The sequence below is a fragment of the Punica granatum genome, chromosome 5, assembly GCF_007655135.1.
Source record: "Punica granatum isolate Tunisia-2019 chromosome 5, ASM765513v2, whole genome shotgun sequence".
Taxonomy (NCBI): Eukaryota; Viridiplantae; Streptophyta; class Magnoliopsida; order Myrtales; family Lythraceae; genus Punica; species Punica granatum.
Genome location: NC_045131.1, coordinates 29,600,132 through 29,625,366, shown reverse-complemented (window position 1 = coordinate 29,625,366; position 25,235 = coordinate 29,600,132). Strand labels below are relative to the sequence as shown.

The 25,235-nt window shown below is 44.5% G+C and overlaps 4 protein-coding genes across 5 annotated transcripts; 1 reads left to right on the top strand and 3 right to left on the bottom strand.

Moving 5' to 3' along the window:
• Window positions 1-251: 251 nt before the first annotated feature.
• Window positions 252-1,876, bottom strand: LOC116206643 (ATP synthase gamma chain, chloroplastic). Its single transcript, XM_031539432.1, has one exon. The coding sequence runs from the start codon at window positions 1,651-1,653 to the stop codon at window positions 532-534; it is 1,122 nt and encodes a 373-aa protein (XP_031395292.1). The 5' UTR covers window positions 1,654-1,876; the 3' UTR covers window positions 252-531.
• Window positions 1,877-2,106: 230 nt separating this feature from the next.
• On the bottom strand, window positions 2,107-6,593 carry LOC116206641. 2 transcript variants are annotated; one of them, XM_031539429.1, is made up of 6 exons: window positions 4,977-6,589; window positions 4,094-4,639; window positions 3,784-3,974; window positions 3,377-3,583; window positions 3,186-3,246; window positions 2,107-2,949 (listed from the first exon to the last, which is right to left on the bottom strand). In XM_031539429.1, the coding sequence occupies exons 1-6, from the start codon at window positions 5,208-5,210 to the stop codon at window positions 2,395-2,397; spliced, it is 1,794 nt and encodes a 597-aa protein (XP_031395289.1). In that variant the 5' UTR covers window positions 5,211-6,589; the 3' UTR covers window positions 2,107-2,394. The 2 variants fall into 2 exon arrangements, with proteins under 2 accessions (XP_031395289.1, XP_031395290.1); XM_031539430.1 differs by having other exon boundaries at window positions 2,809-2,949; window positions 3,191-3,246; window positions 4,977-6,593.
• Window positions 6,594-7,464: 871 nt separating this feature from the next.
• On the bottom strand, window positions 7,465-11,096 carry LOC116206642 (calcium-dependent protein kinase 2-like). The gene is made up of 8 exons (XM_031539431.1): window positions 10,107-11,096; window positions 9,565-9,708; window positions 9,278-9,430; window positions 8,985-9,100; window positions 8,728-8,895; window positions 8,505-8,632; window positions 7,875-7,974; window positions 7,465-7,790 (listed from the first exon to the last, which is right to left on the bottom strand). The coding sequence occupies exons 1-8, from the start codon at window positions 10,876-10,878 to the stop codon at window positions 7,716-7,718; spliced, it is 1,656 nt and encodes a 551-aa protein (XP_031395291.1). The 5' UTR covers window positions 10,879-11,096; the 3' UTR covers window positions 7,465-7,715.
• Window positions 11,097-13,055: 1,959 nt separating this feature from the next.
• On the top strand, window positions 13,056-13,944 carry LOC116206644. The gene is made up of 2 exons (XM_031539433.1): window positions 13,056-13,386; window positions 13,488-13,944. The coding sequence occupies exons 1-2, from the start codon at window positions 13,376-13,378 to the stop codon at window positions 13,924-13,926; spliced, it is 450 nt and encodes a 149-aa protein (XP_031395293.1). The 5' UTR covers window positions 13,056-13,375; the 3' UTR covers window positions 13,927-13,944.
• Window positions 13,945-25,235: the final 11,291 nt, after the last annotated feature.

The following is a 25,235-nucleotide window of genomic DNA, read 5'->3' as shown; positions in this document are numbered from 1 at the left end:
CCGAGATACGCATTTGAAACTTGCAGCTGCAGAGCTTCTTTACTCAGACGGCCTTCGAGCTCGATAATTTCAACTGAGCTAATGGCAATGGATCGAAGAATTAACTATGGGCGGTAACTTGGTGACTGCTCTCTGCACAATTAGCTTGGCCAGGTGATCTGGGTAACTCGATCATCGAGAAAAGCTATCTCTATGTCAACGTACCACTCGAATCTCCTTCCCACCAATTCGCCCTATGCAAAGTTCTGAACTCATATAAGATAAAGTCTGTATACAGATTTGAATTGCTTGCAAATAATACAAATTGAGGTCTGTTCGAATTGCGAATAACAGACAATACAAAAAGAAGAAAGCTGTCTTCGGGAACAGATTATTGCAATTCCGAACTATGCAACGGCAACTTCTCATGCAATTCTTTATGGATTGCAACAAAAACCTCTCTTTCTCAGCAACTCCAGCATGTTCAATTGAATTACTAAAAAACAGCCTTAATTAAATACATACTTTGGAAATTATTAAAATTATATGTACTTAAGATAAAGCATTGGCTCCGGCGACAATCTCCAATATTTCACCAGTAATCTTTGCCTGCCTCTGCCGATTGTATACGATCGAGAGCGACTTCTTCAGCTCCGTAGCATTATCAGTGGCGTTGCTCATTGCGCTCATTCTCGCTGCAAGTTCGCTCGCCAGAGACTCCTGTAGGGCCCTTAGGATTTGACTGTTGAGGTATAGGGGCAGCAGGGCATCGAGGATCTGAACCGGGTCCTGCTCGAACTGCAGGATCGGGGAGAAGTCATCGGTCTTAGTCCTCACCAAGTCTCTCTCCACTGTCAGCTTCCCTTCCTTGGTGGTCAGGCGGAAGAACTCATCCTCAGCTGCATCGACACAGATTCCATTCACATCGCATATCTCTCCCTTAGGTGACAGGGGGAGGAGGGTGTGGATCACTGGATCAGACTTGACCAAGGACACGAACTTCGTGTACAAGAGCTCGACTTTATCGACCTCCTCGGACACGAATAAAGAGAAGACATCATCGGCGATTGCTTGGGCTTCTTTCGCAGTCGGGAGGGAGCCGCCCTCGAGGAACTTATCCACCGGGATATAAGGCCGCCGCTGGAAGTAGGAGTTACCCTTTTTACCAACACTTATGACGGTGTAGTCAAGTCCGAGCTCTTTCAGATCAGCGATCCTTGCCTCGGCCTTCTTGATGATCGCATTGTTGAACCCTCCGCACAGCCCACGGTCTCCTGTGACAACCACCAAGGCGACCTTCTTCACTGGGCGGACCTTGGTGAGGGGCACGTCGATGTCCTCGGTCTGGAGCTGCTCATTGATGTTGTAGAGGACCTCGACCAAGGTCTCGGAGAACGGTCGGCCGTTCACGACTGCTTCCTGGGCACGTCGGACCTTGGCAGCGGCCACGAGTTTCATGGCCTCGGTGATTTTCTGGGTGTTCTTGACGGAGTCAATCCGTTCACGGAGCTCCCGGAGCCCGCACTGGATCGGGCCGGTGGGGCGGGATCCCGGGGAGCTAGGATTGTGGGAGGGGACCTGGAAAGGGGTCAGGGAGCTCCGGAAGGACAGGGCAGTGGCATCCGAAAGGGAAGGCTTCGAGGACACCAACATTGTCAGATTCGAGCACGACATTGTTAAATCTTCGACGAGGGATAACGCGAAAAAAACCCGATAAAGAGGAGGGGAAGAGGGAATTTGTATCTTTGATGTAGTAAGTGTATTGTTCTTTCAGTTCTCTCTTCTCTCCTCAGTGGAAGGGAAGCGGGGGGTGGGTTAGCTTATCTTGATTGTGTAATGTTTGTTGATTTTGGGCAGTGGCAGTTGTCTGGTGTTGAAGAAAGGAGGGAAATGAGTGGAGGGAAGAGCAGATGAGGTTTGGTTTTGGGATAAGGATTTTTGACAGTTGGGGGAGATATTGGTCTGGTTGGGTGATTCAATTTCAACCGTCGGATCCATTGCAGGGCCAAGGATCTGATTTCGCATCATTTGAGTGGCGGCTCCTTCTCCCTTGTGTATATTCCTTCCCCTCCTCTCGATGGTCCAAAAGCGGTGGTTGTCCGTTTTTGATCCCTATCGGTCGAGAAATATGAAAATCAAACTCCTGGTATAATCTTGTTAAGTAGGAACTTAGTAAAACAAACAGCACATGAGTTTTGCAGAATATAAGGTTCCAATCAGAGTTGGCCTAGAAAATGTTGACAAGCTCGTAAAAATGGTGAATATTTACATAGGCATGGAACAAAACTAAAATGCAACGTATAGAGGAAGGATGCAATTGCAAGATGTCTCGTGTTCGACTAAACTGCTCCTCTTGCAATATGGCATAATTTTACTGTGGGAGCTAAACCCGAATTTGTCTTGCCTCTTTTTCTGCTATGAGCTGCTGGCACTGCTACCTGAATCTCCATCCACTTCTCCTGAGGCTGCAGCATTCCTTACTTCATCATGAACCGTTTCCCTGGGGAGACTGTTCTGAGCGGGAGCAGGATGAATGGGAGGATACCCATAGTAACAATGGGGAAGGGTTTGGTGCGGGAAGTAATTGGCAGCCGATGGGAATGAGGAATATGTGTCTGGCGGAGGCCAAAACATCATCGGGACAAAACAGTTCATTGGTCGCGGAGGAAAAATGTGGCACGAGCTGATCGTTCCTGGATTCTCATGCACTGGAGTTGCGAAAGTCTTTCCGGGATCTAATGGAGTTAGAAACGGAGATGGTATGGACTGAATTGCTGCAGCTTTGGTAGGGTAGCTGCTGCTATAGCCTATCAACCCGAACTGAGATAGAGCACAGCCTGTGGAAGGAGAATTTTTAGCTGAGGAATGCTGTGCGTTCCATGCCTTATTATGGGCACCAATCTGCTGGCTTGTCTTCGATTTGTAAGTCGGAGTTTTCTTGCTCACCGGCTTGTCATAGGGAAGGTTAGCCTGCAGAGAGACTGCATTGTGAATTCCAATTGACTCATTGTCGTTAAGAAATTCAAGATCCTTATTAAAGAACCATTTCTTGAACATCCTTCGCACTGTCAAGGCATGAACCCAGAGAACTGATAGGTCGGGTGAAATAGCATGTATAAGCATGCACATTAGTAATATGATTCATCGGTAAAAATCTTTGTCTAGAAAATTATAAGGTGAAATTTTTTTGAGAATTATGGTCTTACTGAACTCGAGTTTCTAAGGTGTTCAAGAAACAGCTGCTCCCCTTCAGCGTCGTCATCTGTCCTGCAAAACCATCAAACTGCGTCAAGAAAGGCCGCCATAAGACAAGGTTTAGAGAGAACACGGACATTTGGAGAAACCATCTTCACTTCACGAGATTCTGCATTTCCCAAATATTGCTTTTTCGCTATACCTGTAGTATTTCTGAATCAAATCCAAGCTCCGATATTTGGTTTCTCTCTGAACTAAGTCGTCGGACAAACCAGCCATAAATAGGAGCGTGATCCCGACTGCCTTGAAGAAGAAGCTTCCACTGCGTACATTTACCAGCAATGCCATTCTGCACATTAATGGCCCAAAAGACTTCAGCTTGTTCTTTCCCATTCGCTGTCTCACGTACCTGAGCATCAAACCAGACGGATATCCATATAAATTATGAAAAATACGAAGAAATCAGTCAATCATGAGATTGGATCCAGCGGCAGGTTTTCACGGAGTAACAGCAGGTCTTTTTATTCAAGTAACTGAAAGTCCGGTAGCCACAGATTCATCATGAACTACCGAACCGTAAAGAGGGGCTTGGTTTTTGGGGGTGCATACTCATTCTGTGGGAGGTTTCTCGTGCTTCCGCCGTACTTGATGCACAAGAACAAGCACGATGGACAGCTAGAATCAGAAGGGCGCATTGCCTTCTCTTCCTCGAGTATTTGGACTGGACAAAGTGTCGGGTTCTCTTGGTTTGGGAAGAAGATCTTCTGCCGAAACACAGGATTTTTGTATAGAACATGCTCCTGTGACAGAAGATATTTCATTTATTTCCAAGTAAATTGACAACAAAATGGACCATCAAAACCCCCTTCTCCTTAGGGAACGCGACCAAAAGATGAAGATTGGTTAGTGCAGTCTTTACCCCCGGATTTTTTGGAGAGATATAGGGTTCTCCCTTCCTGAGAATTCTAAAGTGGTTGTAGTCTAACTCGTACAGGTCTTCGTAACCGTGCCTTATCCCAAGGGAGGCAAAAGCGATGATCTTTCTCATAGTGTGGGACTGACCATTCTTTTGCAGGAGGAACTCCAACTCGAGGATCTTCTTGACTTCTTTCGGGCAGAAAGCCACTTTGTAAGGCTTTTTATGGCAAGTATCCTTCTGGAAAGTGATCACTTCATTTCCATCCATGTTCTCACTCTTTTCCTTCTTACCCTCCGCCCCGGCATTCATATCTATAACAAGCGGCTCATTGTTGAGGACAATTTCTTCTTTTCCAGCAATACCAGAGCAAGAATTCCCATCCTTGGAACATTCAGAATCTGAAAACCGAGCTTTCACTTCTCGATTTGCTTTAGGGATGATCGCTAGGACTGATTTGCTTTTACTGTGTCCATTTTGGGTACTCTCACTAACTTCCTCGACCCCCAGTCTCTTTCTTTTGCCCGAGCTATGTCCAGGGCAACTTCCCTGAGGAAAAAAAAAAAGTAACCACACAGAAAATAAACATGCAATGAGCACTAGAAATCGGAAAGGATGAAGATTGAGAATCGGGAGCAAGACTTCTAAGAGCACGATGAAATCACTGAAGTACGAAGACCCCAAGACTGTAACCGGGGAGGTCGATCTCTAGCAGCAAAACAAGAAAGCATTCCATGAAATCAACTAATAATGAAACTCTAACACTGACAATACCGAAACAACAGGTCTTTAAACTTCATTTAAGCAGCAGATATTATCACCCGAAGTGACCATTTTCATTAACATCACCACATAAAAGCGAAGAGGTAAGTTCATATTATCGTACCTGTGCTTTGCGATTGAGAAGAGAAGATTCCTTATCCCTTTGCTGTATCTGAGCTTCAAGAACTGATATTCTCTCCGTGAGCTCTGCATTCCTCTGCTTCTCCCTCTGCAACTCCGCTGATATCTCTGCTATGACTATGTTCACGCTCTGTCCCTTCACTTTCACTTCTTCCTCGATGGTACGTAATGCAGAAGAAGCATCGACTAAACTCGCACTTGATTGAAGCTTCACCATTGTTGGCAATCAAATAGCTTCAGCACTGACGTTAATGCTCTAATATTATGATGGATCCAAAATGTTACGTGCACACGAAAAGAATTTTGAAAACTTGATGATTTTTGTGCCAAAAGGAACAGAAAGGGTTGATGAACTGTGAGACAAAGTCTTCTTTGGTGGGCAAGAAAAAGAATCTCCAAGACAGCTCTGAGTGTTTCTACTTCTATGATATCGGTCTTGGATTCTTTCAAACTCGCTCTAATGCCATGTGAAACTTCATTCTTATTTAAGGACTTCTCTCACTAAGAAACTTCAACAAAGGTGGAAGAAGGAAAACAGTGTGATTTTGTCATAGTTCACCCCAAATGTAGATTCCTCCATGCTTCGACGCTCAAGTGCTCGAAATCTAGAAGTAACCTTTAGTTCACTCGATAAAATGTCCATATTATTCAAATCTAGCTTATCAGTAATATAATGATATGCTACAAAATAATAACTTTCCACTACATTTTCTCAGATGTTGAGAGACCATAATGTAAAAATAACACGGAAAGATCAACCTGTGGACGGACAAGCTATTTTGTGGGGCACTGGTACATTAGATAGATCTTTGTCCATTATATTTATTTATATATGTATAATATATATGTATAATTAAACAACGGGACCTATAAAACCTTTGCTGGTTTAGTAAGAAACAGGAGATGTACAGCTCTCAGCTCAAGGCATCCGAGGCAATTTGCCTTCTCATTTTTATATTCTACCCATTTTCAGAACAAGAACTCCCTCTGTCTCCTTCAATAAAAACTTCAAAAAATGAAACTTTTTATAGTGAATTTGGAACTGCGTAAGTTTTCAAAATGTTGAAAATTGTCAGTAAAATTACGTGCAATCATAAGCTTTTGCACCTCAAAATCTCATTTAAGTTCAACAAGTAACGTGAATTTGCCTTTTTATGCGTTTACTTGAAATTAAATGAACTCCTTTCTTTTCCTTCTTTCTTTTTTCTTTTCTTTTAATAATTTTTAACAATTTCCGAGGTTGTTTTCAATGAAAATGTGTGCACACGTGCACATATACATTAATAATAACGGGAGCAATAAAAATATCACTAGTTGGTATATACGTATAGAAAATACAACCTCACGTGGACAGGCAACTAAAATGGTTGTCTCTACTGCTGTGCTATTTGTGTGTCAGAGGAATATAAATATACTTATGAAGCTATACAATGCCTTGGATACCATAACTTGTTCATCTTCTTTAACCTCTCTCACTAGTTTATACACCAAGACAGCAATGACAATATTGAGTGTGTTTGGATTCGCAACAATTTTCAACTCAACTCAACTTAACTCCACTTATCTTCAATTTAACATTACAATCATTACTTTTTTTATTTTTTAAATATTTTTAATCATTCAATTCAAATTTTAATATTAAATTCTTTCAATTATTCATTACTTTTTCACAATTCAGCAACACAATCATTACTTAATCATTATTTTCTCTCAATTATTTATTATTTTTTCATACTTTTTCTCATAATTCAACAATACAATCATTATAAACTAATTAAAATCAAAACTCAACTCAACTCAAATCTCAATCCAAACAAACCTATTTCACAGGTTCCTCTTTTCTTTATAATCATTGGCCTCATGAGCTCATCCCGATTACCGATCTGTAAGTCGTGGTTCTTTATCTTTGGCATAGCAGTCACCCTTTCCTAATTAAAACATAGTCTAATCTTTCTCCAAGTCAGTTCAAGCAGACCATCTAGGCTAAGCCTAAACATTCATGGGGACTACTTTCCACGAATTGCTAACAAGACTCGAACCCAAGATCTCGAGAGGAGCTAGCTCACTTACTGTATGAACCTACATCTTGTAATTGGCGAGTCATGTTGAATATGATCATTAAGTCATGAAAAGTTGTTAGTGAAAGGAAAGGTATCGTTTCTTGGAACTTATGTGTTTCAGGTGGGAAGTACTGCATAAACCTTAGATGCTGCTTTCTTGGGACTCTGTTATTCTTCTCCTTACACGTTCTCAGAACTGTGTTTTGGTTGATGTTGAAAGTTTTGAGGTTTCCTACATTAACTAGCTTCACATGATCATAGGGTTCTGTTGGCATTGGAAGAAATGACAAGAAAGTTGTAGGAATCCAAAGTCTTGCAGATCGTTGGATAAAACGATCAAGCATCGCAGTAGATCTCATAACACGATAAGATGTGAGAGCATCAATATAATTTAACTTGAGAAAAGTGGAGTTATTTAAGAAAGAATCGCATTCAATTTGACAAAACATGATTCATCATACATGTAACATACAAAACCTATGTACATGCATAAAAACCCACATACTCGAATAATCCCGATCGGTAGCCACAGATGAAGGAAACAACCAGTCTGAACTGACAATACATCACCCTATGTCTATGCTCCCACTCAATTTGCTGATATATCTGCAAGTTTATTCCATCGGTGACAATTAAAAGAGATGGATATACCGTGACGTGGTTTAAGAATGAATCCCGAGTGGCTGCATCTTGCTCCTCATCATGGCACAGAACTCATCATAGTCAATCTTCCCGTCCTGTAGATTCAAATTATGCAATCAGAGAGGTGGTAGTGAATATTTGCTAAAAGGGTTTGAATCTTCCACACCAAGTTGACTTACATTATCTTTGTCCACCTCCGAGATTATTTCCTTGATGTTAGTTTCATCAGCCATGCCATGCTCTCTCATAGCAGTTTCCAGTTCATCCTTAGTTATATACCTGTAGCAGACAATATCGGTTAGCGTTAGTCCTCAGATAGAATGGGATCCTCTGCAGTCATAACATTGAAGATTTCTGTAGACAATTGCCACGATGTTTGCTGCCAGCAATGACTAGTTGAGATAACTGATGCAAAGTATGCTCTTCCCCACATTTTACATGGACGGGAAATACTGTAATTACAAGTATCACTGGCATCATATGCAACAGTTCTTATGGACAACATTTTCTACGAGTCCCTACGTGACATCAAAAATGCACTCCTGCTGGTAGAAACAGAAACTTAGGTGGCCTGTAAAGCATATGCAAATGTAGTTCTTAAGAAATTGGAGGATCCATCATTTATTTAAGTGGGAGTGCAGAGGGAATAAGAATAATTTCACTATAAAACTTTTTTAGTTATGGAAACCTACAACGATTAAGAATTATTTTTTGCCAATTATGCTATCAGCTCACTTTCCAACTGTCTTAAACTTCCCAGCAAATAGGGCACTTAACAATCAGCTTAGAAAAATAAATACATTACTTACCCGCTTCCGTCCTTGTCAAAATACTGGAATGCTTTATATAGGTGCTCATCTCTTTCTAGCTTGTGCTTGTGCATTGTAGCAGAGATGAACTCAATGTAGTCAATCGTTCCATTTCCATCCACATCAGCCTAAACGTACAGATAGAACGAAGATTAATGTCAGTCGAAGCAAAAAGAATAGGGATAAAGGAATAGTCTTTTTGTGCATTCTTTCAACTACTCACAGCATCCATCAATTGCTTAACTTCGGTTTCAGATAGTCTCGACCCAAGCCGAGCCAAACCGGACTTCAGTTCATCATAAGTTATGGTCCCACTTTTATCAGTGTCCATGTTCGTGAACATTGCTTTGAGTCCTTTGATATCTTCTTCAGTCAGGCTCTCAGCAATCACCTGAGGAATTACATTTGTAACAGAATAAGCATCGCTCCATAACAAAGAGCAAGAAACTATAAGCTTGAGAGAACGTGCAGATAATTTACCTTCAGGGCGAGCTTTTTGAGCTTATTCATTGCCCTGAATTGATTCATCCTCGACAGAACTGCACTGTCGATCGGCTTGTCAGATGCTTCTCCACCTTCTTTGAGCCATGGATGCTCTATACAAACAGCAGCCACAAAAGATGGAGATTGGTGTAAGAATTCTTCTCAGAAGAGCATGTTAATAAATAAAAAGAATGATCCCCTAGCACATGATTAATGTCAGTTCCATGCACTAACTAGATTTGGTTGATTGATGAGTTACAAAGAATAAAGGGAAAGTAGGCTTTAATTACCAAGAACTTCGGCAGAAGTAATCCGCTTCTTTGGATCCTTGGTGAGCATCTTTCTCACCAAATCTTTTGCACTCTTAGATATTAATGGCCAAGGATGGCTTTCAAAATCGAGTTCTCCTTTTAGTATTTCATCGAATATTCCCTTCTCGGTTTCTGTAAAAGCAAGGAATAAGATGCTTTAGGAACTTAAAAAGAGAAGTATTACGCATCTTGGGAGCTCTAAATTAAGAAAATCCTGCATTTTATGAAATTCAAAGGAAAAAGAGCTAATTTGGAAAGTTCCTCACCGGCCCAAAATGGAGGCACTCCACTGAGGAGAATGTACAAAATAACGCCTGCACTCCAAATATCAATCTCCTTCCCATAACTGCGTTTTAGTACTTCGGGAGCAACATAATAAGCACTTCCAACAATATCTCGATAAACCTTCCCTGAGAAGGCAGAACATAACGCAGATCAAATTTAATCTCTTTCTACCAGAAATCAAATGGTATGTCTTTCCCGAATCCTTACTTCATTGTACCCAATTTCCATTGGATACATAAGAACATCCGATTAAAACTCGCACGCCAGGAGAAGAAATCGCAAACAAATCATTCATTCGAGCTAAACATTTTTATTATCCATGCACGCCCTACACACCATGATGATGACCTTCAGACGATTTACTTTGATTCATATGCAACATCAAGGATCATCATCCCCGTATTTGCACCAAACAATTCAGGAGAGAGTTAGCAATTACACAGTTTGAGGAAGAACTCAATGAGATTGCAACAGAACTGTATGTGATTCTACTAAAGCTTGAGAAGGCTGAAAAAATTCTCACCTTCTTCGATGAACACAGACAGCCCGAAATCAGTAGCCTTCAGCATGGCACCTTCATCCTTGCTCGCAAACAAGAAGTTCTCAGGTTTGAGGTCACGGTGGACCACCCCCATGAAGTGGCAGGCATGGACAACGTTCACGATGGACCGGCACAGGGCAGCCGCAGCCCGCTCCGAGTAATGCCCATGAGCTATGATTCGATCGAACAGCTCCCCGCCTGCGCAGAGCTCCATGACCAGGTGGACGCTATGCCTGTCCTCAAAAGCCCCCTTGAACTCAACCACATTAGGCTGCCCAGACAAGTGCTGCATAATCTGAATCTCCCTCTTCACGTCTTCCCTGTCGCTCTTCGAGGTGAGCTTCCTCTTCAGGATGGATTTGCAGGCGAAAGGGTGCCCTGTCGAGATCTCGGAGCAGTGGTAAGTGATCCCGAACTGGCCCCTCCCCAGCTCCTTGCCCAGCGAGAACTGCTGCCTCACGTCCTCGAACGGCTTGTCTAGGATGCCGTTCTCCTGCCTCTGCGGCTGAATTGATCTGCCGACAGGAGCCGAAGGAGGTGGTGGCTTCGCTTGAGGACCAGTTGCCAGAGGCGGCGGCGGCGGGCTCTGAGCAGGGACTTGAGCTTTCTTCTGGGCTTCAATGGCGGCATGCTGCTGCTGGTAAGACTGGTACTGGGCAGTAGCTGAAGTCGTGTCTCTCGTGCCTGATTTATTGTTGTCATACCTATTTGCCGCTGACGGCGGAGCTCTGTCCTTGCTGCCCCAGCAACCCATCTCCCGATCAAGATTCTGCCTGCTAAAAAAGTAAGAAATCCTACGATCTTGGGCTCAGATTTCACTTCCCCTCAGCCGATTCCGAGGGTTTATCCAAAACCCAGAGAGGAAAAAAGTTGAAATTTTTCGCTGGAGATTGGCTCGGACCGTGTCTGATAATGGAAAGACGCGTTCTCACATTTCGTCAGTATTTAGGAAAGAGAGGGCCCAAGGTTGAAGACGACGACAGACAGACGGACAGTGGCTTCCCCACGAAGTCCACTTCTTTCGCTCGCGCGGTGGGTCCCGAGTTAGGAAGGATAGAATTTGCTCGATTGGTCGAGATCACTGTACTATTATTACCTTATAATGAGAAGGGCATGCAAAAACCGATTTTATTTGAGGTGGCACACAAGTTCGATACTCATCGAAAGCACCTCGTATTCGGCGTCGAACCAATGCTCAAATAGAGTTAGCTCTGGATCTCACCGCTGAGACTATCCGCCGATTTACTAAAAAAAAGAAAAGGTCAAATCCAATGGCAACACCTTAATTAAAATTTAGAAATTCTGATCTAGTCAGTAGAATTTCATGTACCTTTTTTATTTTCCATTTATAATCGAACAAAAGGAGACAATTATGAAAAAATGTATAGTGCAGTATCTCATACTCTCAATTGATAATTAAATGTTTTTGTACTTCAAATTAAGATTTATCTTTTTTTTTTTCGTATTAAGTCCATGAAATTCTTTGTAACCAACTCAAAAAGGAAAAGGAAGTTAACTATAAGCCAACAAAATGTTGAATTTTACTGTGATTACAAGAAAATGAGCTCATGGGTCATGTCTAAATCAGAAAGAAATTTATAGACGTAGATTCTTATACTCAATACAACTGCATTTTTTATCCTAGCATAATAAATTTTCTAACTTTTGAGTTCTTTCTCTTTTTCTTTTTTCTTTTTTTGATGAAGTTTCAGTGCATATTGGTAAATTTCTGAGCACGATAGTACTTATAAGATTATAAATCCATGAATATGTAATATCTCGATGAGAGAGTTTCGAGTGCGAATATTATTCTTTCGATTGTAGGGAAGACAGTATAGACGGTGTTGCGACTAGAACAACTAGCATACCTCAACGCATACAAGTGCTAGTACTCTTGTATATATCAATAGGCCTTGTTTTGTCACAATTCTTCTAGTAGAGCCCTCCTAATGGCTGGCTTTGCTTGCAGGGCGGGAAGCGAAGCGAGACCGTGCATGAAACATATGACAAGGATTATCCACTAGACTTTTGAATTCCATCTAAAGGATATAATAATTTCAACCTCAAAGGAAAGGAATGCTAACTCGAGACGTGAAAGCCCCAGTTCATCGGAGGAACACTTTACGCGTGGAGTTATCGTAGTTCTTAGGAAAGATAGCTCCCCAGCACAAATCAATTAGTGTTAGTGATCAATTCTCACTATTTTAAACAAGTGGGGCCGAAAGTGAAGCTTTCTGAAATAACGACGAGAAATTAATGCGATCACATTTTTCACGTTCCTTCCTCATTCTCAAATGTTACCTTTTATAAATGCATAGAAAAGAAAAAATGGCGAAATTTGAATTTCTTATAATTGTTTGTGTTGTGGGACTAGGAGTACTATCAGATATCAATTATGATAACTATAAAGATCTACCAGCGTTAGACTCAGATACATCTCATAAAATCGGTTGATCAAAATGGATGTATATATCCCACAAAATAAAAAAGTGGATGTATATATACAAGAGACTGAAAAATCATAAATAATTAATTTGTATGGTCTTGGTTAATAAAATAAAAAACTTATGATAAAATTAAAGAACTGAAGAAAGACAAAGGACCCAAATTAAACTTGATTCAAATTCCATATATCTGGAATATTGGTTGGGAAAATGGAGATATTATTATGTCCTATGATTGCATGTATGCCCGTGAGGTATGGAAAAACTTAGGTGGTATTTGATAAATTAAGTGCTTAAAAATTAAACATTATTAGTTAAGAGAAAAAATGTATGAGAAGAATGGATGAATGCATAAAGATGAGAGAAATTTTATGAGAAATAAAGAGTAGCAACTCAAGGCAAGTTCATCCCTGAAAGATTTTCTATGTACTAATTGGTCCGGTCGTTGCAAACGTTTGAACCAATTGGTCCTTCCGTTCGAAAAAAGGCAGGTCCCTGACGGAAACGCCTCTACATGCCGTGAAAATCACCGTTTGCCCCAAATTGCCCCAAATCGAGCAAACCCTAATTGAGATGCCTTGTTCCGATTCAGTCGTCAAATTCCCCCAGCCACGTCAATATTTCTGCAATTCAGTGTGTCGTCCGTGATCCGAAGTTAAAATCGTGGTTGCCGGTGGTTGTTTTCCGGTGAGAAGCCCGATTGTTGGTCGCCCGTGGGCATCCGCTGCGGTTGTTGGAACTTGGCAGCGTTGTCCGTTGCGAGTGTTCTGCTGTGTTGTTTTCCTGTGAGAAGCCCGATTGTTGCAGATGGGGAGCAGGTCAGTTGAAATCCCGATTAATGGTGATTAATGGTGGGCGGTTTTGTTTTGCTTTTGCTCAGTTGAAATCCGATTGTTTTGGTTTTGGTTTGTTGCTGCAGATGGTGTTCTGCTGTGTTGTTTTGGTCGGCCGTGATAATCCTCATTGTTGGTTTATCTTATTCGAAGGGGTGTTCTGCTGCGTTTTTTTTTTTGCTGGTGAGAGGCCTGAAATCCCATGATGCTGAAGGGGAGAGCAGTTCTTCAGAGGATGAGGTCTTGGATGACGCTCCTGCCTCTAGCATTGATGATGATGCCGCAAAAGATGGGGATGAGTTTTTACTCCAGGATGTTAAGGAAAAAATGGTAAGGGTGGGGGCCCACGATAACAACAAGAATCAAACTACCGAAGATTCCAGCAGATCTATGCTTCCTGGAGGGTATAATCCCAGACATAGAGAACCTTCGTACAGGTATTATTCCCACCTTCCCCTTTTTCTGCGAGTTGTTTTGTTAGTTGCTATTGTATGCTTTGCATTCAGACCTCTTCTCACACTATGAGTTTGTATGACTTTTCAAGCCTGTAATTCATATATATATATATATAACTCTATATGTATATGTATGTATATATATATATATATATATCTTAAAAAATCAGGACCATAAATTTTACCGGGAATTTCCTTCTTGAAAGGAGTAGAAGAAGCTCTGAAGGAGTTTTGGCTGATGAATGGTCCAGAGTCACAAGCATAATAATTCGGATTATTGGAACCTTTTTTTACCAGGAAAACATAAAATGTGAGGTGTCAAATGAAATGAGACGGTGTTAATGATGCGGTGCTTGATCTCTTGGAATAAGATACTGGATATAAATCAGCATAATTGCCGCAGGCAGCTAGAACTAAGTCCTAATATTCAAAAACACTCAATTCACATTATATCCATCAAGCAAGCAATAATATTCAAGAAATGAGTCCTAATCATGCCACTAAGTCGAGGATTTACCTAATCCGGAAAGTTGAGGGGCTTCTTTGTAAATAAAAAAAATTAAAAAAAAATCGCCGGACAATCGGGTCGGATCGGATCGGATTGGAGCGTCGGCCCGAAGGAGAAACCGCCCGGAAGAGAAGCTGGCTTGGACTGGAAAGCGTTGGGCCTGAATGGGCCGAGCCTGCAAAGAAAGGGGAATGGGCCGCGGCTGACGGGCTGGGCTGGCTGGGCTGGACCTGTGATGGAAACGCAATGGGCCGAAGCCCGTTAACGGCGGATTCGTCGGACGGTAAAGCGGGCGGCGCCGAGAGGCTGAGAGCGGCGGTTCCGGCCGTTGGGCGACGCAACGACGGCGCGAAGGGGAGCGGGTGAGTGTTCTGAGCGCCGCCTGAGGGACGCCGGTTCCGATCTGGGCTTCACCGGTGGCTGGAACGGTCGGGATTGCGGAGATTTCACGGTTTTCCGGCACGGTTCCAATCGAGCTCCGATTTGCAAAATTCTCCCAATCCGAGAGGACTTTCGCGATTTCTTTCACTGGGTTCGTTCTGTCCCTGCCGAATTCGATTTTCCCCCCTTTAATTGCAATTTTTGGTTGAGATTTCGACCAATTTGGGGAGGAAATCGCGGAAATCCGCGATTTCCTATTCTGGGCGGCCGGCCACATTGCCCCTCTTTGGTTGCGTGCTCGGATAGAGGATGCAGCCAAAGACTATAAGTAGCACCTCGTTTGGTCCTGGCGACCGTTTGGCGATTCTCCTCGTTTTTGCTAATATGTAGGCCTGTTACAAAAATAGTAAAAACCATAAATTAGTAAATGTGGACGCATACTTGAAAGACATTAAGTGAGGACACGAAATCTAAAAAGTAGTAAATGCGGACACGAAATACGAAACGCAATGAATGTGGGCACGAAGTCCAAAATGCAATAGATACGGACGCGAAGTCCAAAATGCTGTGAATGCGGACATGAAGTTTGGAAAGCAGTAAATGAGGACACGAAGTCCGGAATGCAGTAGACTCGGACACGAAGTCCGGAATGCAATGAATGTGGACACGAAGTCCGAAAAACGGTAAAGATGGACACGAAGTCCGGGACGCGAAGGCCGAAAAGCGGTAAAGATGGACGCGAAGTCTTAAAAGCGGTAAAGATGGACACGAAGTCCTGGACGCGAAGTCCGAAAAGCGGTAAAGATGGACACGAAGTCCGAAAAACAATAAATGTGGACACGAAGTCCTGGACGCGAAGTCCGAAAAGCGATAAAGATGGACACGAAGTCCGAAAAGCGATAAAGATGGACACGAAGTCCGAAAAGAGGTAAAGATGGACACGAAATCCTGGACGCGAAGTCCGAAAAGCGGTAAAGATGGACACGAAGTCCTGGACGCGAAGTCCGAAAAGCGATAAAGATGGACACGAAGTTCTGGACGCGAAGTCCGAAAAGCGGTAAAGATGGACACGAAGTCCTAAGAACAGTGAATGCGGACACGAAGTCCGAAATGCAGTAGATGGGGACACGAAGTCCGAAATGCAATGAATGTGGACACAAAGTCCAAAATGCAGTAAAGATGCGGACGCGAAGTCCGGAAGGCAGTAAAGATGGGCATGATGCGAAAATGCAGGAAATGTAGAAGCAACGACTAGTGTTAGGGAATGGCGCGGGCGCCGAAAAGGGGCGCTTGGCATTGGGTCGTGGCTTTGTTGGAATGGTGTAGTGGTAGACGTGGCTTGTATTGCCGCCGGGGTGGTTGTGCTTTGCTGGAGGCCCGCTTTGCCCCTCGGGCAGTTGTGCGTCTGAATTGTCAGAAGCCGACCCTGCTGTTGGATTGATTGTTTGTTACTCTTGCTGGCAGCTGGTCTCGCCGCTGAAGTGATTGCTTGCTGGGAATGCCCCGGTCTCGCCATTGTGACTTTTGCTTACGAGGCGGTTGCTCGTTGCCCGCCTGGGGCGGTTGCTCGTTCACCGGTTGGGCGGTTGTTCATTTGCTATGAACCGGCGTCTTGCGATGCGGGACTCGAGCTCTGAGAGCGCCTATGTACCCTCTTGGACCGGGGATCAAAGTCTGCCGTAGTTCTTACGTTTGCTGTACCTGTGATCCTGGCATTATCAGTAAGTCATGGGGTTACTAACAATGTATAAGTACAGGTAAAAGGATGTGTTCGCGACGCATGTTCTTCAGTTTCGGGTCGCCTGGGCAACCCGTAGAGAGTTCTTGCTTTGGCGATGCGAATGAGATCCCACTTTCGAAGGCCTCAATGCGAGGCCTCCAAGGCTCTTGTTGGCCATGTACGAGCATATTGAGACATTCTTAATGATACCCTAGCGGCTCTGTCGATTATTCGACGCGCCCGTCGGCTCAGGACCCTTCTCGTCAAGGTACCGTAGGGTAGCTGCACTTGTGACCAGCGTGGGGATTTTTGCCTAGATTTGATCAGACTCGGTCTGACCATTTCCAGAATGCTATGACTAGACCTCAGAAAAGAATGTCTGGGATTTCGGTTTTGTGGTAGCCTGTTGAAAGGTGGCTGTGACCCATTCTAGAGTTATGCAAAGACAAACAGAAAAGAGAAAGCTTGAGGGGAACGCGTTGCCCCAGGCTAAAAGGATACACGAGTTCACGCCTGTAGCGAGATGTACCCTTTTTCCTATATTCTTCTATTGTGTAGGCTGTATCAAACTGCTTGGATAGCATGCTCGGTTTGCCCACTGTGCTTGAGGAGGAATCCACGCTGGACGGTTGAGCTGTGTTGGAGGGCTGATCGAGGATCATGTTGGAGTAGATAATCTGGCCACTTCCGTTGAGGATCCCTAGTCCGCACGATGTATGAGAGACTAGGGGGTCAATTTTATCCCTCGTTTTACTCTCCTTTTGCTACGGTCACCCACCTCGGGGCCGCACCTCTCAACCTAAAGGGGAAGAGCTCTCCTTTTGCCACGACTGCCCGCCTCGGGATTTTCAGTCGTGCCTCTCTCTTGCCCTAACTTTTGCCTAGGTTGCCCCGAGGGGTTTTCGACCTAGCGGGCTCGATTCTTTTGTCTCGTGAGTTTGCAAGGGCGAAGGGTTCGAAGGATTCGACCTCTGAGTGCGTTGCGTTTTGTCTCCATCAAGGAGTTGCATCTGCTGCTCCCCTTTTTTCGGGGTTTGTTGATTTCTTCTTCAAATTGGCGTTGCCAGAGTTTTAAATCTCGGGGGTGCCTTGTTTTGTTCATTGGCGGGTTTTTCCCGCGTCTTTTCTCTCTCTCTTCATTGGCGGATTTTTCCGCTTCTTTCCGCTCTGTTTTTCTCTTGTAGTTGGGTTTGTTTTGTGCCCCATGTCTTTGTTTGAAACTCTAGGATTTTGCACTGCCGAGGCCGCTTTGGTGTGCTTCGCCTCGTGGAGACTTGTTGTGTGTTACTAGCCCTATTTTGTGAGGACCGGCTTTCTTGGAAGTTTGACTATCGCGCATTCGGAAGTCGAACTCCGTGTCATTTGCCCTTGCAAGCATTACATGTGAATTGCCCCTGTTGTCTAGGAAAAGAAAATGTCAAATTGCCCCATGTGGAATAGGGAACCGAGGTTGTCTCGGCGCGAATGTTGAACGGGGATGCCCCAATCTTCATTTGTTGAAGTGGCCCATGGTAGGCGCCTAGTGTGATGTCTCCGATCATCTCTTGTTGTTCTTTACAGTGTGTGCCTCTTGGAGGGTGTATGCTGTTGAAGCCACTGGATATTCGAAGAAGACGGTTGCATCAATGCTAAGTGATTCGCTCGATTGTCCTTGTTTTCGACTTTATAGGGGAGTACCTCATCGTCGGACACCTCCCTCGTCAAAGTATAAGGAAAGGGTCCGAGACAAGTTCTCAAGGAAGCGTGAACTCGTGCATCACTCTTCGCCTGTGGTCAATGTGCCCCTGTGAAGGATGACAAAGAAGACAATGCATTAGGCGATTATGCGGGGAATATGTGGTAAGAAATATGAGGTGGTCCCATAGGAAAATCCCTTTTTGTCCCGCGCGCGACCCATGGGGTGCCACGTGTAGGTGACATTTGTTTCTGGGAATCTAGTCATCACTACTCTGGAGTGATTAGACCGTGACTAAAGTCACATGAGCATATTTTCCCTAGTTGCGAGTAAGCATGCGCAGTCGTCCTAGGGAAGGCTCGAGGAGTCGAGTCCCATGAGGACAGGCGAGTCGAACAGGCCCAACAACACTAATAGGGCGTCGCAAAAACTGTCTTAATGCTCCATTGAGGGATTTGTTCATGTCGAGAGCCCATTTGTGGGAATGTATTTAACTTAAAGTAGAAGAGAGTTTAAAGAAGACTGCGGATGTTGCCCCCGTATTCAATCGGCGACCACAACAGAGGTGAATGAGATCCATTCTTTGATCAAAGGCATGATCGTGCTGGTATCTCCTACGATCGGGAGTTGGGTCATGCTCTGCTTGTGGAGCTGTCACTTCCGGTCTTTGCAGCGAAAGGATTAGACTTGCTCCTCGAAGTATCGCTTGGGTGAATTTGAATCCAAGTCGATTTGGATTTCAGATGAGCCTTAAAGCAGTAGATGCGAGGTGTCAAAACCTAAATGTAATAAGTGCTGGGCCGGAACCCAAAAGCAGTAAATGCTGGGCCGGGGCCCGAAAGCAGTAAATGCAAGACCGAGACCCGATATAGGGCCGAAGCCCGATGAGGGGCCGAAGCCCAAAAGTGGGGTCGAAGCCCGATACGGGGCCAAAACCCAAAAGCGGGCCCAAAAGCCCGATGCAGCAAAAAGCGGGGTCGGAACCCGATGCAGGGCCGAAGCCCGCTGCAGTAAATGCGGGGTCGGAGCTCGATGCAGGGCCAAAGCCCGATGTAGGGCCGGAACCCAATGCAGTAAATGCGTGCTCGATAAGAAAGTGCAAGAGATGCGAAAGGAAATGTCAATGCTGAGGAACAGTGCAGGGCACTGCAAAGCGGTGACTCTGATTTTTCTTGCAGTCTTGCTTTGTGAAGCAAGGATGGGGACTTAGTATTGAAATCCCAAGGAGCTGGATGAGAGACGTTTGTTGTATCAAGTGTAGTCGCTCAATATTCAGGCTGTCTTCTTGTTGGGAATTTCCTGCAATGGGAAAAGAAAACAATGAAAGAGGATAAACTGTTCAAGATTTCAATGTAAGAGTCTAGGGAAGCGAACTGACCTGGTAGGCGTCGTGCGAGCACACCAAGAGACATGCATTGATGCGTTGAGCATGCGTGTATGAGTTGATGTGAACATGCTTGGACATGTGTGAGGCGCGCTTAGCCGTTAGTAGATGCACCGGGTCTTGCGAAGAGATGTGCATCTGATCACGCGATGATACTCTCTGCGAAGAAGGTCTTCACTCACTTATATGGTGAGATGTTAGCTAGTATACAAAACAGTAAATGATTACGTTGCATGCGATGCGTGAGTTTTCCAAAACTAATGCCGTCATTCGTATTAACTCCGAATGGTTCAAAGTGCAATACAAATTTTCAAAAGATAGTCCTAACGTGCCCGAGGTGCAAGCAACCGTCGCCATGGAAAGGACCGGAGCCAGGCGAGGGCCTGATAGAGGTGTCTATCCTAGGATGTGCGTGGACCTCCACGGGCCCTCTTCCTGGACCTTTCCAAAGCAGCGTTCGTTTGCGCCAACTCTTGATCACGCCTCTGCAGTTGGGCGCGGGCCTGGGCGAGCTCTCTCTGTAGTTGGCGCTGATCAACAAGTTGCTCGTCCTTCTCTGCGACTTCTTGACGAAGACGATCTCTTTCGGCTCTGAGATGAGTGAGCTCGGCTTGGATGGCCATATTCGGAATGGGAGTTGCGCCGGGTGACTCGCCATCTCCGACTCGCGGAGAGTTGACGAGATCCTCGTGTGCTGCTGGACCCCATTGGTAGAAGCGAAGGCTGTATTCTTCTGTAGCTTGGAAATCCCGCTCATCAAGGGTCGGATGCTCGGGGAAGTATGGACGCTCGGTAATCACAGTTCGCCACGCATCCAGGATCTGTTTGACGTTACTTTGGCGATCTACGGGTGTCTGATCCTCCCGCCAAGTATGTTCAAATCTAGTTCGCGCCGTATCCTCGGGGACCGTCTGTAAGCCACCGAGCTGCCTCACTACTCGCGCCGGAAAATAAGTGGTGGACCCCGCATGACTCATGAGTGGGACTCCATAAAAATCAGGACACCTAAAGGCCATGGGTCAGGGTGGCATCCACGCGGCGCGCCATTTAAAGCCCTTCGGTGCTATTTCGCGAAAAATTTTGATCCACTCGGAGACCTTGCGTTCCTCCACACGCAACAGAGGTAGTAACCGCGAAATGATAGACTCCGGACGTGTGAAAAACATAACCGGGCGAACAAGGCCAAAGGGGTTTGCATGGCTTTGGAGCCAAATTTGCAAAAGGATTGGGGACCCTCTCAACCTTCGATCGGTCTTTCTTGTAACGCGATCAAGGGACCGTATGGTCTCGGCCAACAAGGCCACCTCGTATTCGCGGCCTCCAACCACTTGGAGGACAACGCTAGCTAAAGCTGCGTCAATGTGACCGGCCGAGCGAGGGAATAATAGTCCCGAAAATTAATAATAAGATTGCATGACAAAAATTCTTTTGTAAAAGATCCCCTTGAACCTCGCGCGTTCGTATTTCAATAAAACGGAGTAGTTTCGCGGTGACTATCTCTGTGCCACCGGAATATGCAAGTTCGGCTTGTAGCTGAGAGCTATGCACCCCAAGTAGACGCGATACCAAAACAAGTCGGGTGGTGTGGAAGTTAGGTTCCACAATGCTGCGGGTGGCTGCAATTCTTCCGACGAGAGTGCGATATTCCTCGATGGTAGGTGTGAGCTCGGTATGTTGGATGTTGAAAACGGCGTGGACTGGGTCCCAAAATGTCACCGCTGCTCCCAAGAAGTTCCAATCCACTCGGCACATAGATAGCATTGGTATATCCCCAACAAAGGTACTGATGTAATCGCGGTTGACCTGATGTAGATGAGCCCAGATGTGACTGATTTCCTCAAGTGGTGGCGTGACCCTGTCGAGGTGTAGAAAGGAGACCGAGCGCGCCATCTCTTACCAAGATGAAAGGAAAACCAATTTAGGACTAGTTAATATAAATGACACCTAATTTTGAAATTAGATGATGCATGAGTACAGAAAATAAATGCCCACGGCTTAATGTATACAACGTACATCTCTCTCGAAAACAGAAAAGGACTCAAATGGCGCGCAGGCTGACTCGATGGACTGTTACTGAAGTCGGGTTCGAATATGGCGTGGAGCTCCTGCAGTATGCATGGTTTTGGCACTACAAGGACCGTGCTACCTAGGGATGGGGGCCCCCGACTCAAGGGTGTCAATTCCTTGAAATCGAGCGGGATTCTTTTCAAGGCCTAAGCGACAGTCGAACTGCGCGCCGTACCCCTACTTCGAACCCCTATCTAACCTATGCTCCTATTACCGGTCGTGGGACGCGACCCATAGGTACCTAGAAGCTAGTATGTTATGCAATGCATGTGCGGGAAATAAAAATGCATAAAGTAGATAAGCGAAAAATTGTGGAAAGCGATAAATAAACAAGCAAACAAAGCAAGCGGAAACGAGCCCGAACCCTCTAAGTGTCCCCAGCGGAGTCGCCAAGCTGTGCGCCCCCGAATTTCGTCTCGTCGGGGCACGCATGCGCGCGCCTAAATCCAACGCGGCTTGGGAGTGTCCACCTTCCCGGGGACGCGCGACGGACGCACGTGAGAAGGAGTCGCCACTTGCCATTTTACGACCCGAAGTCGAAGGCCGGCAAGTTACCCGGGTCTAGGGGTACGGGGTACACCTAAGATGCTAAGGCAATGGTCTGTACGGAACCGAAAATTCCGAATTCGGGGGTTCTATTACGTGTGGGCCTATATCCCACATGCCCTTTCGGTACTCTAGCTTGTCTAGGCTTGCCATTTTAATTTAATTACCACTTTATTAAATTTCGCTCATCTTATGCGTTTTGACACCGTAAATTCAAAGAAACACTCTGACCGTCCACTCTCCGACCGGGATTTTACATGAATAAATGTATAATGTAAAACCTTACATTGTTCTCTCAAATAAATAAAGACAAGCTATAATGACTAAATCCCGGTCGGTTCGCATTTGGCCATGATTTCACTCATGCTCACCGTATAGTTTGGAAAAAGACCGAAAATTAAATTAAATGCGCACTCAGTGTATGGGGGTATTGGACCCCGTGATCGACGGTTATGGGCGTTGGACCCAGTGTGAATCGAGTCCTAAAGGATTGGGCTCGATCCGCATAACAATCAAGTGCAAAAGATGTAACAAGCAAGCTCAAATAAACAATCAATGGGGTTTTGTTATCACCAAATTTACGTGGATTAATTGATTATTAACCGAGGTATCTTGGCATACAAATCCTACCCTAAAACAAGCAAAAGGCAAGAGGGGAATGGCATGTAGCATTCAGCATCATTTACCGGACCTGACAGACTGTATGTGTCCGTGATCAAGTCTCGAATGTGTGGGTTGATTTTAAATTGTTATGTATCGTGACACTTTGATTATGATAGGTTATTATAGAATGTGGATTTTGACACGAGAATCCTACAACCTAGTGCCTAGCCCGCTATCCCCATTATGTTTTCTATTAGGCCGAGTATGCGATTAAGTCGAATGTTGGTATCTTAAACCGTTATTCCCGATCTAACTACCCAAGATCATGCAGAGATAACAATAAATTGTAAATATGCCTTTTTGCCTTTGTATAGAAAATTTATTTTTGAAAAGAGAGAGACTACGCAATGCGGGCCACCTCGGCCTGTGACCGGCACTGACTGATTCCCTGATTCTTCTAGGGTTATGCGAGAACCCCAAAAAAGTCAAAGAAATGGTCAATCTATCCGGAAGTGATCTAAAAAAAACTTCCACACCCCGACTTGAGTTACCTAAAATTAGGAGGCCTCGAGTCAAAACATGCAAGTTCTTCCCAGACGTCCATGCCACATCGGATCACGAGTCTCAGATTTTAGTATGAAATTTGCGAATTTTGAAAAGAAGGCGTCAACACGTATTTGCAATTTATCGACGCGTATTTCCGATTAATTACCAATTCGTGCAAAATTATTAAGGTCGAGTGAATTAATTAGTCAAATGAACGTCCCGTTTACCCGATTAGTGAAATCATTAAGTTTAATTAAAATCTGCTGAATGCTTTATTTTATTTTTTGGGTTTCAAGCCGTCGAAACGATCAATAATAGATCGCCCGATAAACTCTAATTTCCGACATAGTCACATAATTACAAAAATGAAATATTTAAATGGGGCACATGCATTGTCGGTGGGTGATCTAAGTAGAAAAGGGCCGGATATTTTAGAAAATGTCCAGGGGGCTGAATTGAACGATTTTAAAAGAGCAGGGACTGATTTGAAAATTCCAAGAAAATTGGGGACTGATCTGAAAATTCTAAAAGATTGGGGATTGATTTGAAAATTCTAGGGCTTATTTGAAATGAATTTGAAAATCGGGTCTGATCTGAAAAATAAAAAAATGGCCCCAGGACTAAACTGAAACAACTCGGAAAGTTCTTTGGGATGCTTGAAAAATTCTAGGAATTCCAGGACTGATTGGGAAATAGTAAAATGACTGGGACTTGATTGAAAATAAATTTTAGGGTTTGGGGGCAGATCTGAAAAGGGTGAAAAATGGCCCAGGGACTAAACTGAAACAACCCGGAAAGTCTTTTGGGACGCTTGAGAAATTCTGAAAAATCCAAGGACTGATTGGGAAATAATAAAATGATCGGGACTTGGTTGAAAATAAATTTTAGGGTTCGGGGAAGATCTGAAAAAAGAATAAAATGAGTCCTCTGGACAGAAATGTAACAAAATGGAAAGTTCGTAAAATCGAGTTCGGGACAAATCCGATCACCCACGCGACCCAAGAACACTCAATTCACATTATATCCATCAAGCAAGCAATAATATTCAAGAAATGAGTCCTAATCATGCCACTAAGTCGAGGATTTACCTAATCCGGAAAGTTGAGGGGCTTCTCTGTAAATAAAAAAAAATTAAAAAAAAAATCGCCGGACAATCGGGTTGGATCGGATCGGATCGGAGCGCCGGCCCGAAGGAGAAACCGCCCGGAAGAGAAGCTGGGCTGGACTGGAAAGCGTTGGGCCTAAATGGGCCGAGCCTGCAAAGAAAGGGGAATGGGCCGCGGCTGACGGGCTGGGCTGGCTGGGCTGGACCTGCGATGTAAACGCAATGGGCCGAAGCCCGTTAATGGCGGATTTGTCGGACGGTAACGCGGGCGGCGCCGAGAGGCTGAGAGCGGCGGTTCCGGCCGTTGGGCGACGCAACGACGGCGCGAAGGGGAGCGGGTGAGTGTTCTGAGCGCCGCCTGAGGGACGCCGGTTCCGATTTGGGCTTCACCGGTGGCTGGAACGGTCGGGATTGCGGAGATTTCATGGTTTTCCGGCACGGTTCCAATCGAGCTCCGATTTGCAAAATTCTCCCAATCCGAGAGGAATTTCGCGATTTCTTTCACTGGGTTTCGTTCTGTCCCTGCCGAATTCGATTTTTCCCCCTTTAATTGCAATTTTTGGTTGAGATTTCGACCAATTTGGGGAGGAAATCGCGGAAATCCGTGATTTCCTATTCTGGGCGGCCGGCCAGATCGCGGGCAGCGGGTGGCCGTTGCCCGGCCTGCCCGGAACAGTATTTTTTTTAATTATTATTATTATTTAGTTAATTAAATTAACTTTTTTAATAATTTTTTTTTAAAAAAAATTTTATTGTGTAAAAAGTAAAAAATTGAGAAAATGACAATTCTACCCCCTGGAGCCGATAGACCGAAATTAGGTGCTGACAGTTATGTCCCGTTTAT